At 55.2% G+C, this 19330-nt stretch overlaps 1 protein-coding gene across 2 annotated transcripts; it reads right to left on the bottom strand.

The window, feature by feature from the left end:
- Positions 1-9591: 9591 nt before the first annotated feature.
- XIRP1 (xin actin binding repeat containing 1) lies at positions 9592-18779 on the bottom strand. Of its 2 annotated transcripts, XM_019727590.2 has the most exons (3): positions 18620-18779; positions 12415-15772; positions 9592-11990 (listed from the first exon to the last, which is right to left on the bottom strand). In XM_019727590.2, exons 2-3 carry the CDS (start codon positions 15766-15768, stop codon positions 11982-11984), a joined length of 3363 nt encoding a protein of 1120 aa, XP_019583149.2. In that variant the 5' UTR covers positions 15769-15772; positions 18620-18779; the 3' UTR covers positions 9592-11981. The 2 variants fall into 2 exon arrangements, with proteins under 2 accessions (XP_019583149.2, XP_019583148.2); XM_019727589.2 differs by having other exon boundaries at positions 9592-15772.
- Between the last annotated feature and the right edge of the window lie 551 nt (positions 18780-19330).

Raw genomic sequence — 19330 nt, 5'->3', positions numbered from 1 at the left:
CTTCGGAGCCCAACAGCCCAAGGAAGCAGCCCAGGAAACGAGGGGACACAGGTTTCCCAATGGCACCTCCACCAGCCCCCTCCTACAACCATTCCCCCACCTGCTGAGAAGCCTCCTGACATTGGCCTGAGGCTCCTGAGAGTCAGGTTCTACTGGGCCCCTTAAGTGGGTCCCCATCTTCAGGATCTGCAATAAGAATCAGTGCACAATCCTGAAATAATTTCCACCTGGAGCCAATTCTTAACTGAAAAAAAAAAAAAAAAAAAATGCTCCAATCCAAAGGATTCTATGCTCTCCTGAGAAATATCTTGTGGAAAGTTCAGCTTCATCAGAAAGAGAATTATGAGGAATCACTGTCTTCCAAGATGACAATATCCAAGCTTGTGCGATTTCATCCAAGAACGGGGATTTATTTTTGATATACAAGACTGAGAATCTTAAAGCATGACATGCAAAATTACTGAAACGATACTAAGATGTGAAGAGTTTCCCTGACATCTTGGGTTGGGCAGAGGCGGGGGTGGGGCGGGATGAAGGTGGGTGGGTGGACAAGTAACTGGGGGATGATAGTGAGCAACAGGACAGGGCTCAATGGATTGTCCATGTCACTGCTCCTAAAGCCATTGGCTGGACTGACACAGGGAGATCCTTCCAGCATCTCTCTTCTCCGGCCGCCCTCCCAGACTCCATCAGTTGTCTTCCTCAAGTCCCAGGGAGACCTCAAGACTGTCTTCCAGATGATTTGGGAGAATTGTGGATTTGCAAAATTCATACATCTACATGGTGAAAAATACCCGAACTGGAAAAAAATGAAAAGTTGGGTCTCGTTCCTTCTGCTTACCTTGGGTGTCTCTACTAGGGGCACTATTAATAGGTGTTTTTTTGTTTGTTTTTCTTGTGGTCTTTTTTCCACAAACAGTCTATGTACATTACACACATACACACACACACACACACGCACACACATGGACATGTACACCCCTCATCCTACTTGACCTATGGAGAGCATTTCTGTCAGCCCTCCCTCCTCCTCCCTCCCTCTCTCCTACTAGACACACTTGCGTCACTTGGCCATGGTACGGCTCTTTGTTCTCCTGTCTCACTCACTGATCCTTTGGAGGATCCTTTTCTGGTTCTATTTTATCTCTCAATCTCTAAATATCAGATGGCCTCAGGGCAGCGACCTCCGCCCTGTTTCTATCTATGTCCACCCCCTAAGTGGCCTCTTCTGCAGCCACAGCTTTGTGTATCATCTTTAACTCTGACCCCCATGCTGGGCGTCTTCCACTTGCTGTTCCAGACCCACTCTCCCCCCTTCTCCTCCCAGCTCCGTGCCTGGGGACTGACCTGGAGGAGCCACCTCAGTGGGCTCCATTGCCCTCTGGTTTCCCATGGGGTTTGACCACTGGCCAACACAGACATGCGTCATAAGGGGGGCGGGGGAGAGTGAGGTGAGAATATATGTTCTCTCTGTAGGGTTGCCATCGACTGGCTGCACTCCTCCACAAAAGGCCTCAGCTCCTGCCAGTTGGCAACATTCAAATTTGTATATCAAAAGCAAATTCCCTTCTTTGGATGACATCTCCCAATCCTGGATGCCGTCCTGTCCAGTTAGCTCTCTGTCCCCAGGTTCCAGCAACTCCCTCCTCTCACTGCTTCAGAACTATGGATGGTTAAGTCCCCTTTGCTGCTAGCCCCAGGGTCCTACATTGTCCTCTTGGTTTCTCTACACCCTGATACACTTCTGTAAAGAGTCCTTTTATTAGACGCTTCTCAAATTTCTCAATCCAAGTGCGCCAGCTGTTTCCCTCTGGGTCCCTCTCTGTTATAAATTCCAAACAACTCTCACATTTCTTTTACCCCGGAACCCCTGACCTGCGTGAGCAGCTCAGACGACTGACTCCTCACCCCACTCCCTAAAACTGCTCCTCCCACAGCCTTCCCAGTCCCGGTAAATGACCACGCCATGCTTGTAGTTAGTCACTCCTGACTCCTCGTTCTCTCACAGGCACATCTGGTCTACCAGCAAATTCTATCAGCTCTACTATCAAAATACATCTAGAAGCACATCACGGCTTGACATCTGTCACTCTTGTCCAGCCACTGTTGTGTCTCACCTGGATTATTGCGACAACCCCCTCCCTGGGCTCTGAGTCCACCCTTGACCCTCTGTCATCTATCTCCACTCAGCAGCCAGAGTGACCTATTAAAGCCTATGTCAGATCATGTCACTGCTTTGTTCAATACCCTCCACTGGCTTCCCAGTCAAGCGGAAGCCCCTACAAGGACCTCCGTAGTCCCCATCCATCACCTTCACAACCTGGCTACACTCCCGTCTACCACTGTGGCCTGCCCATTCTGCTTCAGCCACACTGGACTCCCCACTGCTTCTCACATGCCAAGTAAAATCCTGCCTCAGGGCCTTTGCACTGTCTCTGCCCTCTGCCTGACTGTCATGCGGGAGACCCTGCTCTCTGCGCCATTTGTCATGCGGGGAGGCCTGCAGGGTCTCTGCTCCCGCTCCCCATACAAGAACACAGGATATGGTGAGGCCAAAAAGGAACACCCACGGAGCCATAGGTAGGGGAGTCATACCACTATATTCTCTCTGGCGGCACTATACTCTCACTGGAGGCTGGATCCACACTGTCCGCAAACCGCCATCCACACTTGCCAGCCCAGCCACCATCTTCTTGCTAGCCCCCATTCTTTCTCTCTTCTCTGCTAGCGTAGCCACAGCAGTTATATTAGCGGCTAATTGGCTAACTGGTTACAGCTGACGGCCAACTAGCCACAGCTGACGGCCATCTACTACCCGAGCCAGCACTCCTCCACGTGAGGCCGAGAGCCTGGAAACTGCTTTCTGGGGCTCTGTCCCCACACTGACAGACAGCTGAAGCTCTCTCCCCTCATTCTCTGTTCATATGTCAACTTGTCCAAGAGGCTTTTCCTGACCATTCTATCTAAAATAGCACAACCTGTAACATTTTCCAAACTCCTTGCTCTCCTCTTCATAGCACTTACTTATCACGCCTAATGCGTTTCATCAGTTTACCCCCCACCCCCACACGCTGCAGGAATCCAGGGGCTGAGTCTGTTTTGTTCACTGCTATGAATCCTCAGAGTTTGCAGTGTGCCTGGCACTTGGCAGGTGCTCAATATGTATTTGTTACATGAATATGTATCTTTAAAGCATCATCACAGTGGGGAGCACAGACAGAAGTTTTCGGAGGATGCTCCCTGGTTTTGCTCACCCGACACTATAGCTTGGACGGGTCGCCCATATACACACTGCCACATCCTTTCCCACGAGGCATAGTAAGTATCCCAGGGTACAGAAGTACCATACTTTATTTAACCAGTTCCCTGCCGATGGACATTTAGGTGGCTTTCAACTTTTGGTATTTGAAACAACGCTGCTGTGAACCACTTTACGCTTTTATCCTTGTGTGCCTGCCTGTAGGATAAATCCCTATGTGCGTAATTGGTTGGGTCAAAGGGCATGTTCATTTAAAATTCTGATCCTATTGCCAAGCTGTTCTCCAAACTGGAAGGGCCAGTCTGGTGTCTTGTCCCCTCCCCCCACCGGTGGCTAAATACTCCTGTTTCCCCACCTGTTCCAACCTCTTGATCTAGGTTAACACGGATCTGTATAACAGGGTTTAATTAGCATTTCTATAGTATGGGAGAAGTGAAGCATCTTTTCCTTGGGAACCTCTCCAGGTGTCAGAATTTTCGAGACCAGGCTGGAGACAGAGCCCGGGACCCAGCTGCTGACAGCACCCAAGGCTCCACTACCTCTCTCGTTTTCTGCACTTTTCTTTCCTCCCCCACAAGCGGCTTATTCCTGGAACCAGGCTCCGTGACCTCACGCCAGTGACTTCACATCCGGGACCTTCTGGGAATTCTCAGCAGCACTTTTTCGTAAGAAACCTAACGGAGGAGGTGGGCGGGGAGGAGGAGGAAGGGGGTGCATCGGAAGAGGGGGGCGGAGCTTTTGGGCAAAAAGAGAGAGAGAGAGCAGCAGAGCTCGTTGGCTTCCTCCTTCCGATGTGGGACGGGTGGAGCTGGCAGGGACGTGTGGCAGAGATGCAGCTTGTGAGACCTGTGTCCCCGCCCCCGCGGCCTGCAGTCAGGCACACGCACGCCCCTCCCCCGGACGCGGGTGGCTCTGGGCGTGCACTCCAGGCCCCATCGTTCGTGGTTTGGGGTCCGGGGCTATTCCCGAGTGCCCCCAGGCTGAGACTCTGCCAGAGTTTTCTTTAAAGGGAGCTGGCGTCTAACTTGGCATCTCTGCCAAAGGTGGGGAGCAGGTACCAAGATGGAGAAAACGGGGGATGAAGGTATTGATCTGCAGGTACTAACAGTACAATAGGGGAGACACACACAAAACCTAAAGGTTGCAACGGGGTTTTCCAAGCTACTAAACACTTCGTAAGGCAGAGAGGTCAGAGGTCACTCGCTGGCTTTTGCTTTGTTGAAGAGTTTACTTCCAAGCTAAATCTCCAAGATCAGGTCTTTCAGAAATGGCAGGGTGCAGAATAAGGGGCACAGCATAAGCGAACCCAGGGCTGCGTTCTGACTTTTGAAGGCCTGAGGCACTTTTGCCTTCGTGGGCTTCCTCCTCCAAATTAAAAAATATGTTTCCCAAACTTGTGGTATAAAGATGAATATATTCACGTTACGTAGTAAAACATTTTCTTCTACTTAAAAGTTCTTTTTGTTTCCTTCTGATTTTAAGAGAAGTTAAAACATCTTCATGGGCCCTTAAAAGTATGGTGGGCCTGAAGCCCCATGCCTGCTGTGCCCAGTGGGTAAGCCGGACCTGGGCAAAGCCAGGGCAGTGTGACCCTGGATAGAACACTAAAGCACCTAGAACGTACAGTTGTCATGGGGAATGGATGAGGAGGGGCTGTAAATAAGGAAGCAGCTGCACAAGAAGGACCTTGAAGACCTAAGGAGTGTGGGTGTTACGGTAGAGGTGGTGAGGGGCCGCTGCAGGGCTGGACTGGAGGAGTCACAGTTTGGGGGTGGCACTGGAGGTGGCAAGAACTTTGGCATGGCTGTTGCCACCATATGACATCCACACTCTCAAACCCTTGAGCAACAGTGGAGATAGAAGGCAGGGGAAAGGGGGAGAGAGATTTGGGAGCCAGAACAGATTGATGTGAGGGCTTGGGGCAGGGAGAAGCCTGGGCTGACTTCTGGTTTGCCCCTCTGCTGTTGCCCCTCATGGAACAGGAGAAAACCAGGAGAAACGCTATGTGTTTCAGGACTTTGGGAAGATCAAATGGAAGGTCCTTCATCAGTACAGCAGGGAGAATTTATCTATCGTAACAGACCTGTGAGTGGCTTTAGGGCCACCTCTTGCCCAGATTTCTGCAATGGATCCTAATAGGCATTACAACCTCCCTCCCCATTGCTGCCTGAGGCACTTCTCCAAAGCTCCATTCCCATTGGGCCACTTTCCTGCTCCCCGTGGCCCAGAGGACAAAACCACAGTCCTCTCCTGGGCATTTCCAGAGTTCGGAATGAGAAAAAACAGACTGGGTTTTCAACACCCTTTATAGTAGAACACTGTTCCAGAACCTCATTTGGCTACACATTTCTCAATCCTCAGTATCTCCCCTCCTCCCTCCCCTGCCCACTCCCGGACCAGAAACAAAACAAAACAAAAAACCATACTTGTTTCCCACCTTCCAATGCAAACACTGGGCTTCCTCCAGAGCAGACCTGGCCAAAATCGAGGGTTGGGGCAGGAAATACGCTTCCAAGGAGAAGAGCTGGGCCAGAGTGACTCCTTCAAAGACAAACCTTCATTTATTCACTTTAAAACAGGGACTGAGCACCTACTGTGTGCTTTTGCACCATTCCAGGCACTGGAAATGCAACAATAAACAAATGAGAAGTGGTTTGCATGGAGATGGTATTCCAGTGGAGGAAGACTTGCCTGTGGAGATGGTACTTTCCAAAGAGGGCCACATGTTCTTCTAGAACTTTGCCTCTTCCTTGTCAAAAGGTGGTATCTAATTCTCCTTCCATTCAATCTAGGCAGCCTAGTGACTTACTTGTAACCAACAGAATGCAGCAGAAGTGATTTTGTGTGACTTCTGAGGCTAGATCATAAAAGATGATGCCGCTTCTGCGTTTGAAGCCTTGAGACCAAATGTAGGAAGTCCAGCTGCCCTGAGACTGCCATGCTGTTCTAGGCCCAGGTCACATGGAGAGGCCAGCATTTGTGTTCTGGCTGACATCCCAGTTGAGGTTCCAGCCAACAGCCAACACCAACTGCCAGACATGTGAGTGAGTGACTCTTTAGATGTTTCCAGACCCTAGCTGTCCAATCGCCCCAACATTTGAGACTTCCCAGCTGAGGCCCCACACACATCATGGCCCAGAGACAAGTCATCCCCACTGTGTTCTGTCCAAATTCCTTACCCACAGAATTCATGAGTATTATAAAACGGTTGTTGTGTAAACCACTAAGTCTGAGGTGGTTTGCTGTGCAGGAATAGTCTGAAGAAAACTGACAATAAGCAAATATATGAACAAGATAATTTCGTGTTGTGATGGGTCCTCAGGAAAACATAAAACAGCATGATGACTTGGAGGAAGGCCTCTTTGGATGGGTGGGGGTGCAGGAGAGGGGGTAGGCAGGGTAGGTAGGGTAAGTATGGATCAGGAAAGACCTTTCTGGAGAGACATTTGAACTGGAATCTGAGTGAGAAGGAGCCCAGATCTGAGAGACTTCCAGGAAGAGGTTACAACAAGTGCAAAGTCCCTGAGGCAGGAATTCATTTGGCATGTTCTGTAAAGGTCAAGAAGACCTTTGGTGTAGTTATACAAAGGTCAAGTGTAACTAGGGGGATGTGGGTGAGGTGAATGGGGGCAGTGAAGTTGGAGAGGAAAGCAGAGAAGCAAGTCATTCTGCTCTTCTGGGCTGCTGAAAACAGAGTTGGATTTCAGACTGAGTGAGCTGGGAAGCCAGTGGAGGGTATTACCCAGGAGTGACTTAGTCTGGTTAGCTTTTGGTAAGAGCTTTGGCTACCAGATGGATGACAGACAGACTGTTAGGACAGACAGGGCTAAGGCAGGAAGACCACTTGAGAGGTTATGGTAGTGGTCTGCGAAAGGGGGGCTGGATGGAGGCCTGAGGAGGGATGATGGCCGTGAAGATGGGGACTGGTAGACAAACTTGGGACACAGGCAGCGACAGAGAGCAACTAGAAGGGAGGAGGCGCGGCGTCGGCAGGTTAGTCCCGGGCGGAACCGCGACTTGGGTGAGGACCGGAACCCGGCATCCTTCTGGAATTGCGGAGGGAGGCTCGGAGCCAGAGCCGGCCAGGACAGCGCGTACTGGCGTCCGGTGTCTGTGGCGCGGAGCCGGCCCCTGGCTGCGCGCCTGCCTGGCGTTTCCCAGCAACGACCGCCGCCGCCCGAACATTCCGAACCAGGCAGCCTGGGTGACGTCTTCGTCACCTTGGCGACGGCGAGTGGGAACGCAGTCCCTCCCTCCGGGTTCGGGGGCGGGGCCAAGGCGGGCGCGCTCCGCCTTCGGCCGGCGAGCCCCAATTCCAGCCCCGCCCCCTCCCCGGCTGGGGAGAGGCGGAGCCGGGGAGTGTGTGGCAGGTGTGGCGGCAGGTGTGCAGTGCATTGGGCGAGGCCTCAACCAGCGGCCGCTGCTCCCCTTGATGCACGCTCACGCCCGCCCGCTCACCACCCATCCGCCTGCCTCTCCCACTCTTTCCCGAGGCCGCTGCCTCCAGCCATTAGGACTGGCTCCTCTGTCATTCAGGTCACCTCCGCAGAGATGCCTTCCCCGACCACCCAAGCGAAAGTAACTGCCAACATCTTCTTGTGGACTGACCTTGTTTTTATTTCCTTCACAGTATCGCTTCCCTCTAAAATGATCTTATCTGCTTGTAATACACTGTCTTCCCTCTTTAAGACTAAGTTTCACGAGGTTAGGGATAAATTCTGCCTTGTTCATCTCTATTCTCTGCACCCTGAACAGAACCTGGCATGAAGTAGGTTCTCAATAAATGTTAGTTGGATGAATCAGTGAATTCACTTAATCATTTCATTCATCTGTGCGTTCATTTGAGATTTATGGAGTCCTAGGCACTTGTGACAAGCACTAGAGATACTGAAATGAACAAGACAGGGACTCCACCTGGAGGTGAGAAAAGATATGTTAAAACTAATAATTACAATAATACTAAAAGTATATGTCTTTGAGTTCCAGATGCTAGGCATAGCTCCAAGCACTTTATACATATTAATTCACTTAATCTTCACAATAGTAGGTACTATAATTGTGCCCATATTACAGATGAGAACACTGAGAACAATCACACTATAAGATGCTGGTCCCTGGAATCAAGTGAGGTCCTACAGAGGGGAGGCGAGGTGGACATGTGGCGAGGGGCCCAGCAAGATGTGGGTATGGGGACCAGGTGGGTAGATTTGGTATCTTGATTGCTCCCACATGGCACAGTCTTCCACAGGCATTGGGCCCCTTTCAAGTCAGAGCTCTGCTGCCCTAGGGGGACCCCCCCCTCCCATATCAACAGAGCAGGCAATGGGGTGGGGGCTGTGAGAGTGTGGAGGGCTGAGCCCTTGGCTGGCTGTAGGATAGGAGTGTGCCTATTCAACTGAAGCAAAGTGTGGGCAAATTTCCACATAATGTTGTAGGAGGCAGGATGTAGGGAGGGGCGGACAATCATATTTGCTAAAGCCCCTTCCTTCAGAGGGCTATCCAGGAAATCCAGGAACTAAACTTCCTCCCACCTTTGGGTTTCTGCATGTGCTCTTCCCTGTGCCTAGCATGCATTTTTACATAACTGGCTCTTTATTATTCAGATCTCAGGTGAGATTTTTTTTTTCATTAGAGAGGTCTGCGTTGGCCAAATCCTCTAAGGCAGTAACCTGTCATTGTCACATCACTATATTTTAAGACCCCAACTCCAGAGTGAGAGAGTGGCCCAGTCGAGTGCCTCATCCTTATTTGTGATCCAGTTTTTCCTGGTTATTCATTGTCTCTCTGAAAGAAAGTCAGTTCACTGAGAGCAGAACCCCATTAGAACTCACTTCTGTGTCTCTGCTGCCTAGAACAGATCTGAGTGGTAGCAGATGCTCAATGCTTTTTGAAAGAGTGAAAAGGGCCCTTCACCTAATCATTCTGGCTTTCCAGGCCAGGATCTGTGCCCTCCCCTTCCCAGGAACCCCTGCTCTGTACACAGCACCTGACCTGAGCAGGGACAAGTGGCCCCGCCATCTTGGTCACTGGAGTTCTCCTGGCGTGAGGCCCCCTGGGAAGGATCCGGGGCCTGGAGCAGGATTCTGGTCAGATGCCATTCCAGGATCATGTTCAAGAACCACCAGGAGGGGAGGCCACAGGTAGAGGGGCAGCAAGGAGTGGGCAGGACTTTCTGGGTCCCAGCCAAGATGGTAGAGGAAGGGGTAGCTTTTCCCAGCCTTCCAACACTGCTGTTGCCAGGAAAACAGGGTACCTGGAGGTTGTGGCTGTTTTCCTGACAGTGGGAACCCAGACTCTGGAACAGATGCATAAACAGTCAGACACACACAGAGGAGAGAATAAAAGTTGGGTTTATTCAGACTGTTTTCTTCCCATTTGGATGCAGAGTGAGGGGTAGTGGGTCGGGGAGGCAGTACCTTTGGCTTCTAGGGGCATTTCTGATTGCCAACCTTGTCTGTGTGACCTTTGGGCTGCCAGGATGACCCCACTGATGGATGGAGATGTTGATAAAGGGGCTGCCGCAGGGCCCTTCTGGGGCCTTCAGACCAGTCCCCAACAGACCAATCCAGTGTCTAGTTGGCGCTGTCATCTCCAGGAATTAAAGAGCAGATGGCTGAGAACATTTCGATTTATAATTAAAGAAATAAAGGCCGAGGGTGATGGGTCACTCAGGGGGCTCCATGTGCGGCAGTGGCACACAGACTGACGCGTGGGTCAGGTCTATGTGAGGAGCGTGTGTGTCGGCACATATTACACCCTCCATAAGCTGCTGTGAGCCCTCATCTTACTCCCGTGCCCGGGCAACTCAGTAGACTTCTTCCTAATCTTTCTTCCTTCCTTTGCAAGAACTGGGCCTAATGATGGAGCCAACAAAAGGCAAACAGCCCACAGGTCTCCAAAGATGCCCTTTCATCTTGGTCCTGGCCTCATGTGTGCAAAAGGTAGCACCCATCTCAGTTCCCTGGAGGGAGGTGCCCCAGGGACAGGTGGAAAGCTGCCGTGAGAGGCGGAGGGCCTCACTGGGCTGCAGGCTGGGAGTGGCCACAGGGTCTGGGAACCCTCTGGGCTTCTGCCAAGCCACCGCTGAGCTCAGCTGGGCTATGCAGGAACTGCCGCAACAAAGGGGAGGTGTGGAGCCCAAGGTGGGGAGCCTGGCCTCTGGGCGACCCTGCCTGCTCCGCGACCGCGGTGGAGGATGTGAGCGCTGTGTTTCTGTACTCATCTGCCTCCTCATACTGCTCAGTGACCCTTGTCACAGCTCCATAGCTCTGGGAGCCACCAGGCTCTGTCCGCAGCTCCAGAACACTTTTCTGCCGCTCGCTGGGCAGGGGACTGGCTGAGGCAGGGGCAGCCTTGGGCTGTCCAGAGCACTGGGTAACTTCGTTCTTCCTGGCCTTGTCCTGGACACCTTTCTGCGGGAGCAGGACCTGCCTCACATCCTGGGCCTGGTGTGTGCTTTTCACATCTGGGCTGTCCCTGGGGCTGGGGGCCTCTGCAAGCTTCCTTGTGGCTGACTCGATGGAGATGAAGGTTGGGGAAGAGGGTGAATCTCTTCTGGAAGGCAAGACTCGAGGGAGGCCTAAATCTTCGCTGAATGTCTCCAGCTTCCTGGTGGCAGTTGAGACTGCTTGACCTCTGGCCTCTGTGTGATTTCTGACCTTGGCTTGACTCTGGACCTCAATATGACATGGAACCTCGGTTTCGCTCTTGACTGCAGTTTGACCCCTGACCTCCTGGCCTGAGCAGTTGGACCTGGTTCTAGTGCTGCCCATGACACTGACCTTGCAGGCACTGTGGTCCTTTGGGGGTTTTGGGGAAAGGCCCCCGGTGTTAGCCTCAGGCTGGAGGCTAGACATGGAGCTGAGGGCCTTGTGCACCGCCGCCTCAATGTCCAGCAGCCTGGCCAGGGTCTGTTCCTTCAGCCGGGCAACCTCCATGCTGACCCTTGTCAGCTCTCCAAAGGCCTGCTCCACCAAGGGCTCAGGCTTGCGGGGAGCAGCAGGAGCCTGAGGGGCCCCTCCCAGCTGGGGCACGGCCTCAAAGAGCCTCCGCAGCGCCCGCACGTCCACACTGCTTGCTGCCTCCTTCTCCAGGGCTTGCACTTGGCTCAGGAGGCTCTGGAGCTCTTGCTGGCTTTCCTGCAGAATGTCAGGGCTCTCAGGGACCTCTTGCTGGGAACCTTCCATGGGCTTCTCTCCTAGGGGCCTGGGGCCCTGCTGTGGTGAGGTGTGTTCACTGCTGAGAGCTGAGAGCTTGGGGGACTCAAGGCTCCGGGAACTGCTGTCCACAGCCTGACTGTCGGTGGGCTTGGGGGCCGTGGTGCTGGGGCCACGTTGAAAGCTGGGCTGACTCTGACCATGGGGACATCCAGCCAGAGCTATGCATCCCTGGCCTGCAGTGGTGGGGACATTTGCCGGCGGAGGGATGGCTGCATTTTTCTCACCTTGTTTATATTCTCTTTGGAAGGAGCTGGGAGATAGAGCTGAGGGCTTGGGCAGCCTCTGAGGAGGGGGTATCTGGCTTAGATAGGCAGGTTTGGGGGGCAGCTGGGGCTTCTTCCTTGGGGACATGGTGGGTTCCAGTTTCGGGGTCTTTGTCTGTAACTCCCCAGGGGTTCTCTGGGCAGCAGGGCTGCTGTGGGAGTGGAGAAGGGGGTCCTGCAGGAGCTCGGATGCCTGCCGGATGCAGTCCTCATCATGGTGGGCTGGGAAGTCAGGTCCTGTCACAGCAGCTGGGAGAGGAGGAGGGGGAACAGAGGCATTATGGGAGTGTAGGCTGGCACCTGCGGCCTGAGGCCCAGAGACCAGAGTGTGGTGGGCTAAAGAGGCAGCCTTCAGGGTGGTCTCTGCAGCTCGGAGGCCCCCTGGGCCCATTCCTGCCATTGTTTTTTCTGGAGGCCCCCAGGCCGTCTGTGTGCAGCCCCCAGGCTCCTCCCGCCCTGGCCCAAGGCTCCGACCTGGGTCTTCCTGGAGTGGGCTGGGAGCCTGGGTGGAGAGGAGAGTCTCCCTGCCCCTTGGTGGGGGTTCACTCTCAGAGGGCTGGTCACCTCCAGGTCGGTCAAAGGTCCTCACAGGTTGAGCAGTATAGATGCCATCCTGAATAGTCACCCACCCTCCAGGCAGCCCTCCAGGCAGTGCTTTCTGTTCCCCACTGACCTTTCTGGGGGCTGTTGGGATCCTAGGGTCACCTCCAGCCATAGTCCCAGTGTTGCTCTGGGAAGACCTAGTGGCTGTGGTGGGTGCTTGCAGAAGACCATCCTGGAAGTGGGGGGAGATAATTCCCTGGGTGGGGGCCTGCTTGTGCTTATTCAGAACTTGCTGCTGCAGGCTTTGGGCCTCAGCCGTTGCCATCCTCAGACTCTGCATGGCGGCCTGGAGGTCTGGGGCTCCAGGCCCTGGGGGTGTACTCGTGGCTCCTTCTGACTGTGCCAAAGCTGCCATCTGTTTCTGTCCAATGGAACTGTCTTCTTGCTTTTCTTTGCCAGTCAGAGAGACTGCTTTGCCAATGGCCCGTGGGGGGTAGGGGGTGGCCCCAGGGCCTCTTAGATGCCCCATCCCCATGCTGGGGTCCAGAGGGGGAACATGAATGATGCTCTCAGTTGGGGACAGACTCTGGGCCCCCTCGCTGGCTGGCACTGGACTTGGGTCAGCCGGTGGCTCCCACCGTAAACTGTGCAGGCCACTCAGATCTCCTTTGTCTATGCAGCTGGCCAGCAGCTGAACACTGCTCCTCTCGGGGGCCCTGCTGGTCAGCCAGGGCTGCAGAGAGTAGGCAGTGAGTGAGACCAAGCCCTGCTCTGTCTCCTGCATCACCAGCCCAGTCCTCGCCACCGAGGTGCCCAAGCTGCAAGCCAGCAACTGCTGGAACTCAGGGTCCGTGTCTTCAACATTCCCGCTGCTGCCTGGAGCTAGAAGCGTCAACGGCTTGAGCTGGAGCTGGCCCACTGGGTCCTCCTGAACCAGCAACCCCTGCTTGTCCAGGTCTGGCCGGCGTAGCACTTGGCGGACAATCCTGGGAAGCTCACCAGACACTAGCTCCTCCTTCCGTATATGGGGCACCCCCTGTCCTGGGCCTGGGAGCACGTACTTGGCCAGGCAGAGCTCCCCCGGCCCTCGGGCCTCCATGAGGATGCCTCCCCGGTGCAGGATGCCAGGCATGGCGTGCAGAGTCCGCAGGGTCCTCTCAGCTGCAGTCTCCTGCCTCTCCAGCACCCTGCTGTCTGATGGGCCTACAGGCTGCTCTTCTTGGAGGTCGCCCCCTCGGATGCTCTCAGCTGCCAGGGAGCCCATGGGGCAGTTCTCAAAGAGCCAGGTGAACTTGTGCACAGAGCCTGCAGGGATGGGCTCAGGGGTCACCCTCGAGCCCTGGTCTTCCCTCTTGCCTGCCTCCAGGGCCTGGAAAACCTCCTTTTGACGAGACACCTGGCCTGAAGGGATCTCCACTCGGCTGCAGTATCTCACCGGCCCTCTTCCACAGGGACGGCCTAAAGTCTGCAGAGGCTCAGTCTCAAAGACATGTCTGTCTGTCTGTCTTTCTCCAGCCTGGACCTGGCTAACCTTCAGGTGCTGTTCCCCGGAGCCTTCTGGTCTGTCCTGGGGTTGAGGCACGAACATCCAGGTGAAGGACTGTGCCTTGGCCTTAGATGTGGGATCTGTGACCTCTGACTCCTGCTTGTCTGCCAGTTCGCTCATTGGGCATGTCTCAAACAACCACCGGATGGTCTGCACGTCACCCTTGGGGGGTGCCTCAGGCTGGGGACAGGCCTGGCTCCTTCCTTCTTCTTCCTGTCGTTCCTGTCGCTCCCGGTGGTGGATTACTTCCAGGGGCTGGGTCTCAAAGAGCCACCGGGCAGTGCCCACATCTCCGGCCACCACTTCCTGCCGGGTGATGCCCCGCACCACGTCGACGGTACTGGGGTTTCGGCCCAGTCGGTCTAGGGGCTGCGTCTCAAACATCCACCTGTAGCCCTGCACATCACCTCCAACGACCTGCTCTCTGCTGACAGACGTCAGGGCATGGAGGTGGCCTTTGTCATCCTGCATGGCATACACCGGGGACCCTGTGTCTTGAGACTGCCCAGCAGAATCGATTCCTTCTGCTCTGCTTACACTCCTGGGGGCTGGAGGCTCACCCTGCCTGATGCTGTCCAGGGGGATGGTCTCAAAAAGGTTCTTGAAGGTCTTCACATCCCCTTTCACCTCATCCCTCTGGGGGCCAGTCTGAGAGAGGGACAGTGCTGAGGAGCTGTCACTAGATAGATGCTTATACAGGAGACCCTCACCCTCCTGGGGACCCATCCGCTGCAGGTGACCCACTTGGACATTGTCTCTGGGAGTGTCCAGGGGCTTCATCTCAAATAGCCACAGGGTGGAGCGGACGTTGCCGGGGACCACTTCCTCTTTGGGTGGGGCCTCTGCCCCCACCTCCTCTTCCCCCTTTAGAGTGTCTAGTGCTCGGGTCTCAAACAGATGTCGCTGCTGCTGAACATCCGGACCAGGAGGGACAAGGTCTGGGGATGGCTGGAAGTCCTTCTCGTCTACCAGGATCTCCCGGATGGCATCCAGGGGCTGTGTCTCAAAGATCCAGCGAGTTGCACTGACGTCAGGCCGGGCGCCCTCCTCCAGGGAGATACCCCGGATGACCCGCACCTGGCTGGGGTCGCGGTTGATGGCATCCAGAGGTTGGGTCTCAAAGAGCCAACGGGCTGACCTCACCGCATTGCTTTGGATCTCTTCGCGGCACGCGGCCTTGACCTCATGGATGGCGCCGTCTGCGTCCTGGATGGCACACAGCGGCTCCGTTTGGAACAACTTCACTGTCTTCTTCACGTCACCCTTCAGCTCCTGGATTTCTGAGCGCAACTCCAAGGGGCTGTGCTCCTGGATGGAGGGGCGGGAGCCCAGGCGGTCCAGTGGCCGTGTCTCAAAAAGCATCTTAGTACCCTGGACGTCTCCGCTGACTGCGGGCTCCTTCTCTGTACCCTCTGGTGCCTCGTCCTGGCCTGTCAGCTCGTCCAGCGGCTTCGTCTCAAACAGCCAGCGGGCTGCACGAACGTCCCCTCCGGATGGCCGAGGTCCAGCTGGCTCCTGGTCTATGCTATTGGCAAAGGAACCTTCCTCAAACTTGCGGGAAGTGGCCTGGACGTCGCCACCGGGCACGGGCTCCTTGGCAGCTGGCTTCTCATGGTCCCCAATGGCGTCCAGCCGCCAGTTCTCAAAGATCCAGCGCATGCACTGGACGTCCCCCTCGGTGGGCTCCTCCGAATCCAGGACCTCAGCCAGGTCTTCAGCCACGGCCTCAGCCAGGTTCTTGCGGAGTTCAGGGTGGATGTGCCTGTAGAGGCGGCGGAGCTCATTCGCTTGCCGCTGCTGGTGGAACTTAGAGAAGGACTCCTTGGGTGGTGGCGGGGGCAGGTCCTCCAGAGCTGGTGGTGGAGGGAGGGGCAGGTCCTCTGCAGTTGCCATCTGGATGGTTGGTGTGGGGGCCACCTGCGTCTGGGTGTCGGCCATCCTCCTGAAGAGAAGGGGCAGAGATGAGGGTGGGGCTGGGGGGCCTCGGGGTGGGGGGAGGGGCGGTTTGTGGGAGAAAAGGCAGGGAGCAAGGCCCAAGGCCCTGAGGTAACATGCCCTCTCCAGACCTCAGCTGGGTCTCACTCTGCCACCTGTATGCTTGGTGTGTGATGAGTCTTGAACTTAGGGCATATGGAGCCATCCAACAAGGTGGGTCCTGGCGTCCCCAGAATCACCCGGGTTGCTAGGGAGCAAGCAGGGCACTGCTGGCCATGAAGTTCTGTCCTTCGGCCCCACAAGGGATTCTCAAACCTTCAGTAGGCAAACTGGACGTGCCCCATCTTCACCTTCCTTTATCAAAATCAGTTTTCCCTGGCAGAGTCCCAGGTGAGTGGCCTGGAGGAGGATCCTGATTTATGGGGTCTTAGGGAGCAGCAGGTCCCTAAACTGGTGACTATTTACCATGGATAAGAAATGCCCTTTCCGGACACCAGAGGGCGTGCTTGCCACTTTCACTGGGAGTCTTGCCCAATCCCTATCTGGGCTTTCAACTGCTCTCCAACCTGTCCCAGGCCCACGGATGCATAGCTGGGGCCCGCAGCCCACGCTACAGTGGAAGCAGTAGAGGCTCACCAGGTATCTCATGGTTAGGCAGAGCCAGATTCTGATTCCCAGGTAGGGGTTTCTGTGCCATATGCCAAGACTCAGACGTCTGAGCCTGGGGTATCTCAAAGTTCTTCTAGTCCAAACGCTCATAATTAAGCATGAAGAAACGGAGGCCCAGAAGGGGTCAGATCTTGGTGAACGAGTAACAGGCAGTGCTGACTTCCTAGACCCTATTGCGGGCCTGGCTCTCAAGAAACAAGAGGGTAAGGAGTGTGAAGCTTTCTTATCAGCTATAGTGTCCCTCTGTTCCCCAGCAGGCACCCCTAGGAGAGTGTGAGGGTGACAGCTACAGGGAGGGGGGCAATGGGACCATCTGCAAAGACAGCTGTGCCCCTGGCTCATGGAGACTCAGTCCCAACGGTGTGCAACCGGCCCTACGCTGGCTCTGCGCTCCTGTCCTTTCTTCCTCTTCAGGTGAATCAGCTTCCACCAAGGCACTGCCTCCCCCCAGCTCACCCCTGCCCCCCTTCATGGCCTCCCACCCCTCAAGCCCTTCTCTGGTCTCTGGTCTCTGTCCTCTGTGTCTTATCTGTCTTGTGACAGGTGTACTAACAGTTCCCAGAGGCCGGTCGGGAAAGAATGAGAAGCACGTCCCCTTCCCACTGCCCCTGACCCACTGCTCTGCTTCACACTCGGTGCTAAATATAGCGAAGGTCCTGGCCTCAGCATGGCAGCCCTGGGCCCCCTCCTGAGGGAGGCGCAGGCTCAGCCAGTTACCCTGAGCGCCTGGGCTCACTTTATCTTCTCGTCCCTGGGCTCCCTGATCCTGCCCCTTCTCACCATACACTCTGGGGGAGTTCCTGTAGTCTCTGAGTTCTAAGGCGGACCCCCTGCCAAAGGCAAACTGTGCCTGTCCCCACCTCCTCCCTGTCCTGTCACCACCAGTGTGTCCCTGAGCAGATGGCATATGCAGGCCACCAACTCCACCCTTCTGCCACCCCCAGGAATCTCCAGAATCCGTTATGGTCCCAAACTATTAGAAGCATGGAGTCCAGGGATGTCAGACCTAAGGACCCTCAGAGGTCACTGAACCTGACCCCTCATTGTACAGATGGGGAAACTAGGGCCCGAAGACGGGAGAGGAGCTGTCCCAGGAGGCTCTGCAAAATAGTAGCAAGGCCTGAAGCAGGTTACCCAACTCCTGGCTTTCCCATCCTCACCCCTGCCTGGCCTGAGACCCTTAGGCTTAAGTTTCTAGAAGGCAGGGAGGGAGGAGGAGGAGGGCAGAATTCAGAACTGGGCCCAGACTTAGGGTTAGGGGCCTGAGCCCCAAGAAGTATTCCAGAACATGGCCTTTTCGGACTCGCCAGCCCCTCAGGGTGACCCCACCTCTGTCCCCAGTCTGCCCCACCTTGGCACAGCCCCTCTATAGGTCTCTGCATCTGGGCAGACTCAGATTTGGTCTCCCTTGCTTGTCCTCCGTTCCCCCGCCGCCACCCCGTCTGCCCACTGGGCAAGACGATGGTCTGGGCATCCCAGCCCAGGTCCTAGGCCATGATATGTGGGGAGCTGGGCTCAGGCCAGCCCTGGGGAGACATTCCTGGGGCCAGTTATGCCAAGACTTTCACCCACAACAGCTGGGCATGGGCCTGGCTCCCAAGAAATAAGAGAGTGTGAAGCTTTCTTATCGGCTGTGGTGCCTTTCTGTTCCCCAGCAGGCACCCCTAGGAGAATGTGAGGGTGACAGCTACGGGGGGAGGGGTGGAGGGCAGTGGGACCCTCTGCTGAGACAGCCCTGCCCCTTGCTCATGGAGACTAACAAGGCAGAGTCGGGCCTGCTTCCCCACTCCACCTGCATGTTCTCCCACCTCTTCTCTCCCCCTCTTTCCTCCAGACACTGAGACTGCCTGGGAGGAAGCCTGGAAGCCTTAAGAACTCCATACCTGTATTTTGAAAATCAAAACTCCAGGCTACCTCCTCCGGAAAGCCTTTCTGGATTTTTTTAGACTGGTAAGAACTTGGCCCTTCTGTGGGCTTCAGGCTTGTGGCAACCATTCCCTTTACTTCCTCATGGAGCCTTTATATCAGAGACCCCTCCACTCACCTACGTCCAGCTGCATGGCCCCTTAACTTCCTTCTGCCACCCCTAATACATGGTATCCTGAGAACCATCTGGAGGGTGCAGAGTGGACCCGAGCCTGGAGAGCCAGCCCTGCCATGGACAGACAAAAGGCAGGTTACTCACCTGAGGGTCCCACTTGGCTGATGGCGTGCTTGGGGTCTTTGGCGGGGGCAGCCTAAGGTTTGTCGTTCCTCTCTAGCTTCTTGCTTGGGGTTGGTCCTGCTCCGCTGGCTCCGTCAGATGCCTTCTCACTGCCCTGGCCCCGGGTCTCTGTCCCCTGCCAGCCCCAGCAGCTGCCTTTATCTTGCTGGCTAAGGGGTGGGCCAGAGTGGGGGCGGGCGGGAGAGGCTAAGTTCAGAATATGAAGTGGTTCAGTTATTTTTAGGGCTTGTGGAAGTCACTCTTCCATCCTGGGGAATCGGTTACATGTCCTTTCTGCTGGGGAGGTGAACAGGAGTGAAGGAGCACTTCATTCACCCAAGTCTGATCGAAGGACTGCGCTCAGTGACTCAGTCAGGGTGTGGGGTACTGGTGTCCCAGACTATTTTGAGGAAATGAATAAGGAGGGGCATCTGACCCCTGGACGGCCCTGCCTAGTCCTGTGAGCCCACCTCCCTACTCTGGACTGGCCTCCGAGCTTTCCTGATGAGTGTGTGCCCCCTGTGCCCTCCTCCTCTGGTCCTGGCCTGGGTACCTCTGAGAGTAAGGCCCCGCTCTCCTCCCCCAATCCCTCTGCACTAAAGATCCCCATTATTCCTCATGCCCCACAGGTCAGATCTACACGGTCCTGAATGCAGCTGGATTCGGGGGGAAATCATCTGAATTTCCAGGCCT

This window comes from Rhinolophus sinicus, linkage group LG10, assembly GCF_036562045.2.
Source record: "Rhinolophus sinicus isolate RSC01 linkage group LG10, ASM3656204v1, whole genome shotgun sequence".
Lineage (NCBI taxonomy): Eukaryota > Metazoa > Chordata > Mammalia > Chiroptera > Rhinolophidae > Rhinolophus > Rhinolophus sinicus.
This window is presented reverse-complemented; position numbering and strand designations above follow the sequence as displayed.

Excerpts from the sequence above, each read along its gene's own strand:
- XIRP1 (XM_019727589.2), bottom strand. The coding sequence starts at position 15,768 with ATGGCCGACACCCAGACGCAGGTGGCCCCCACACCAACCATCCAGATG.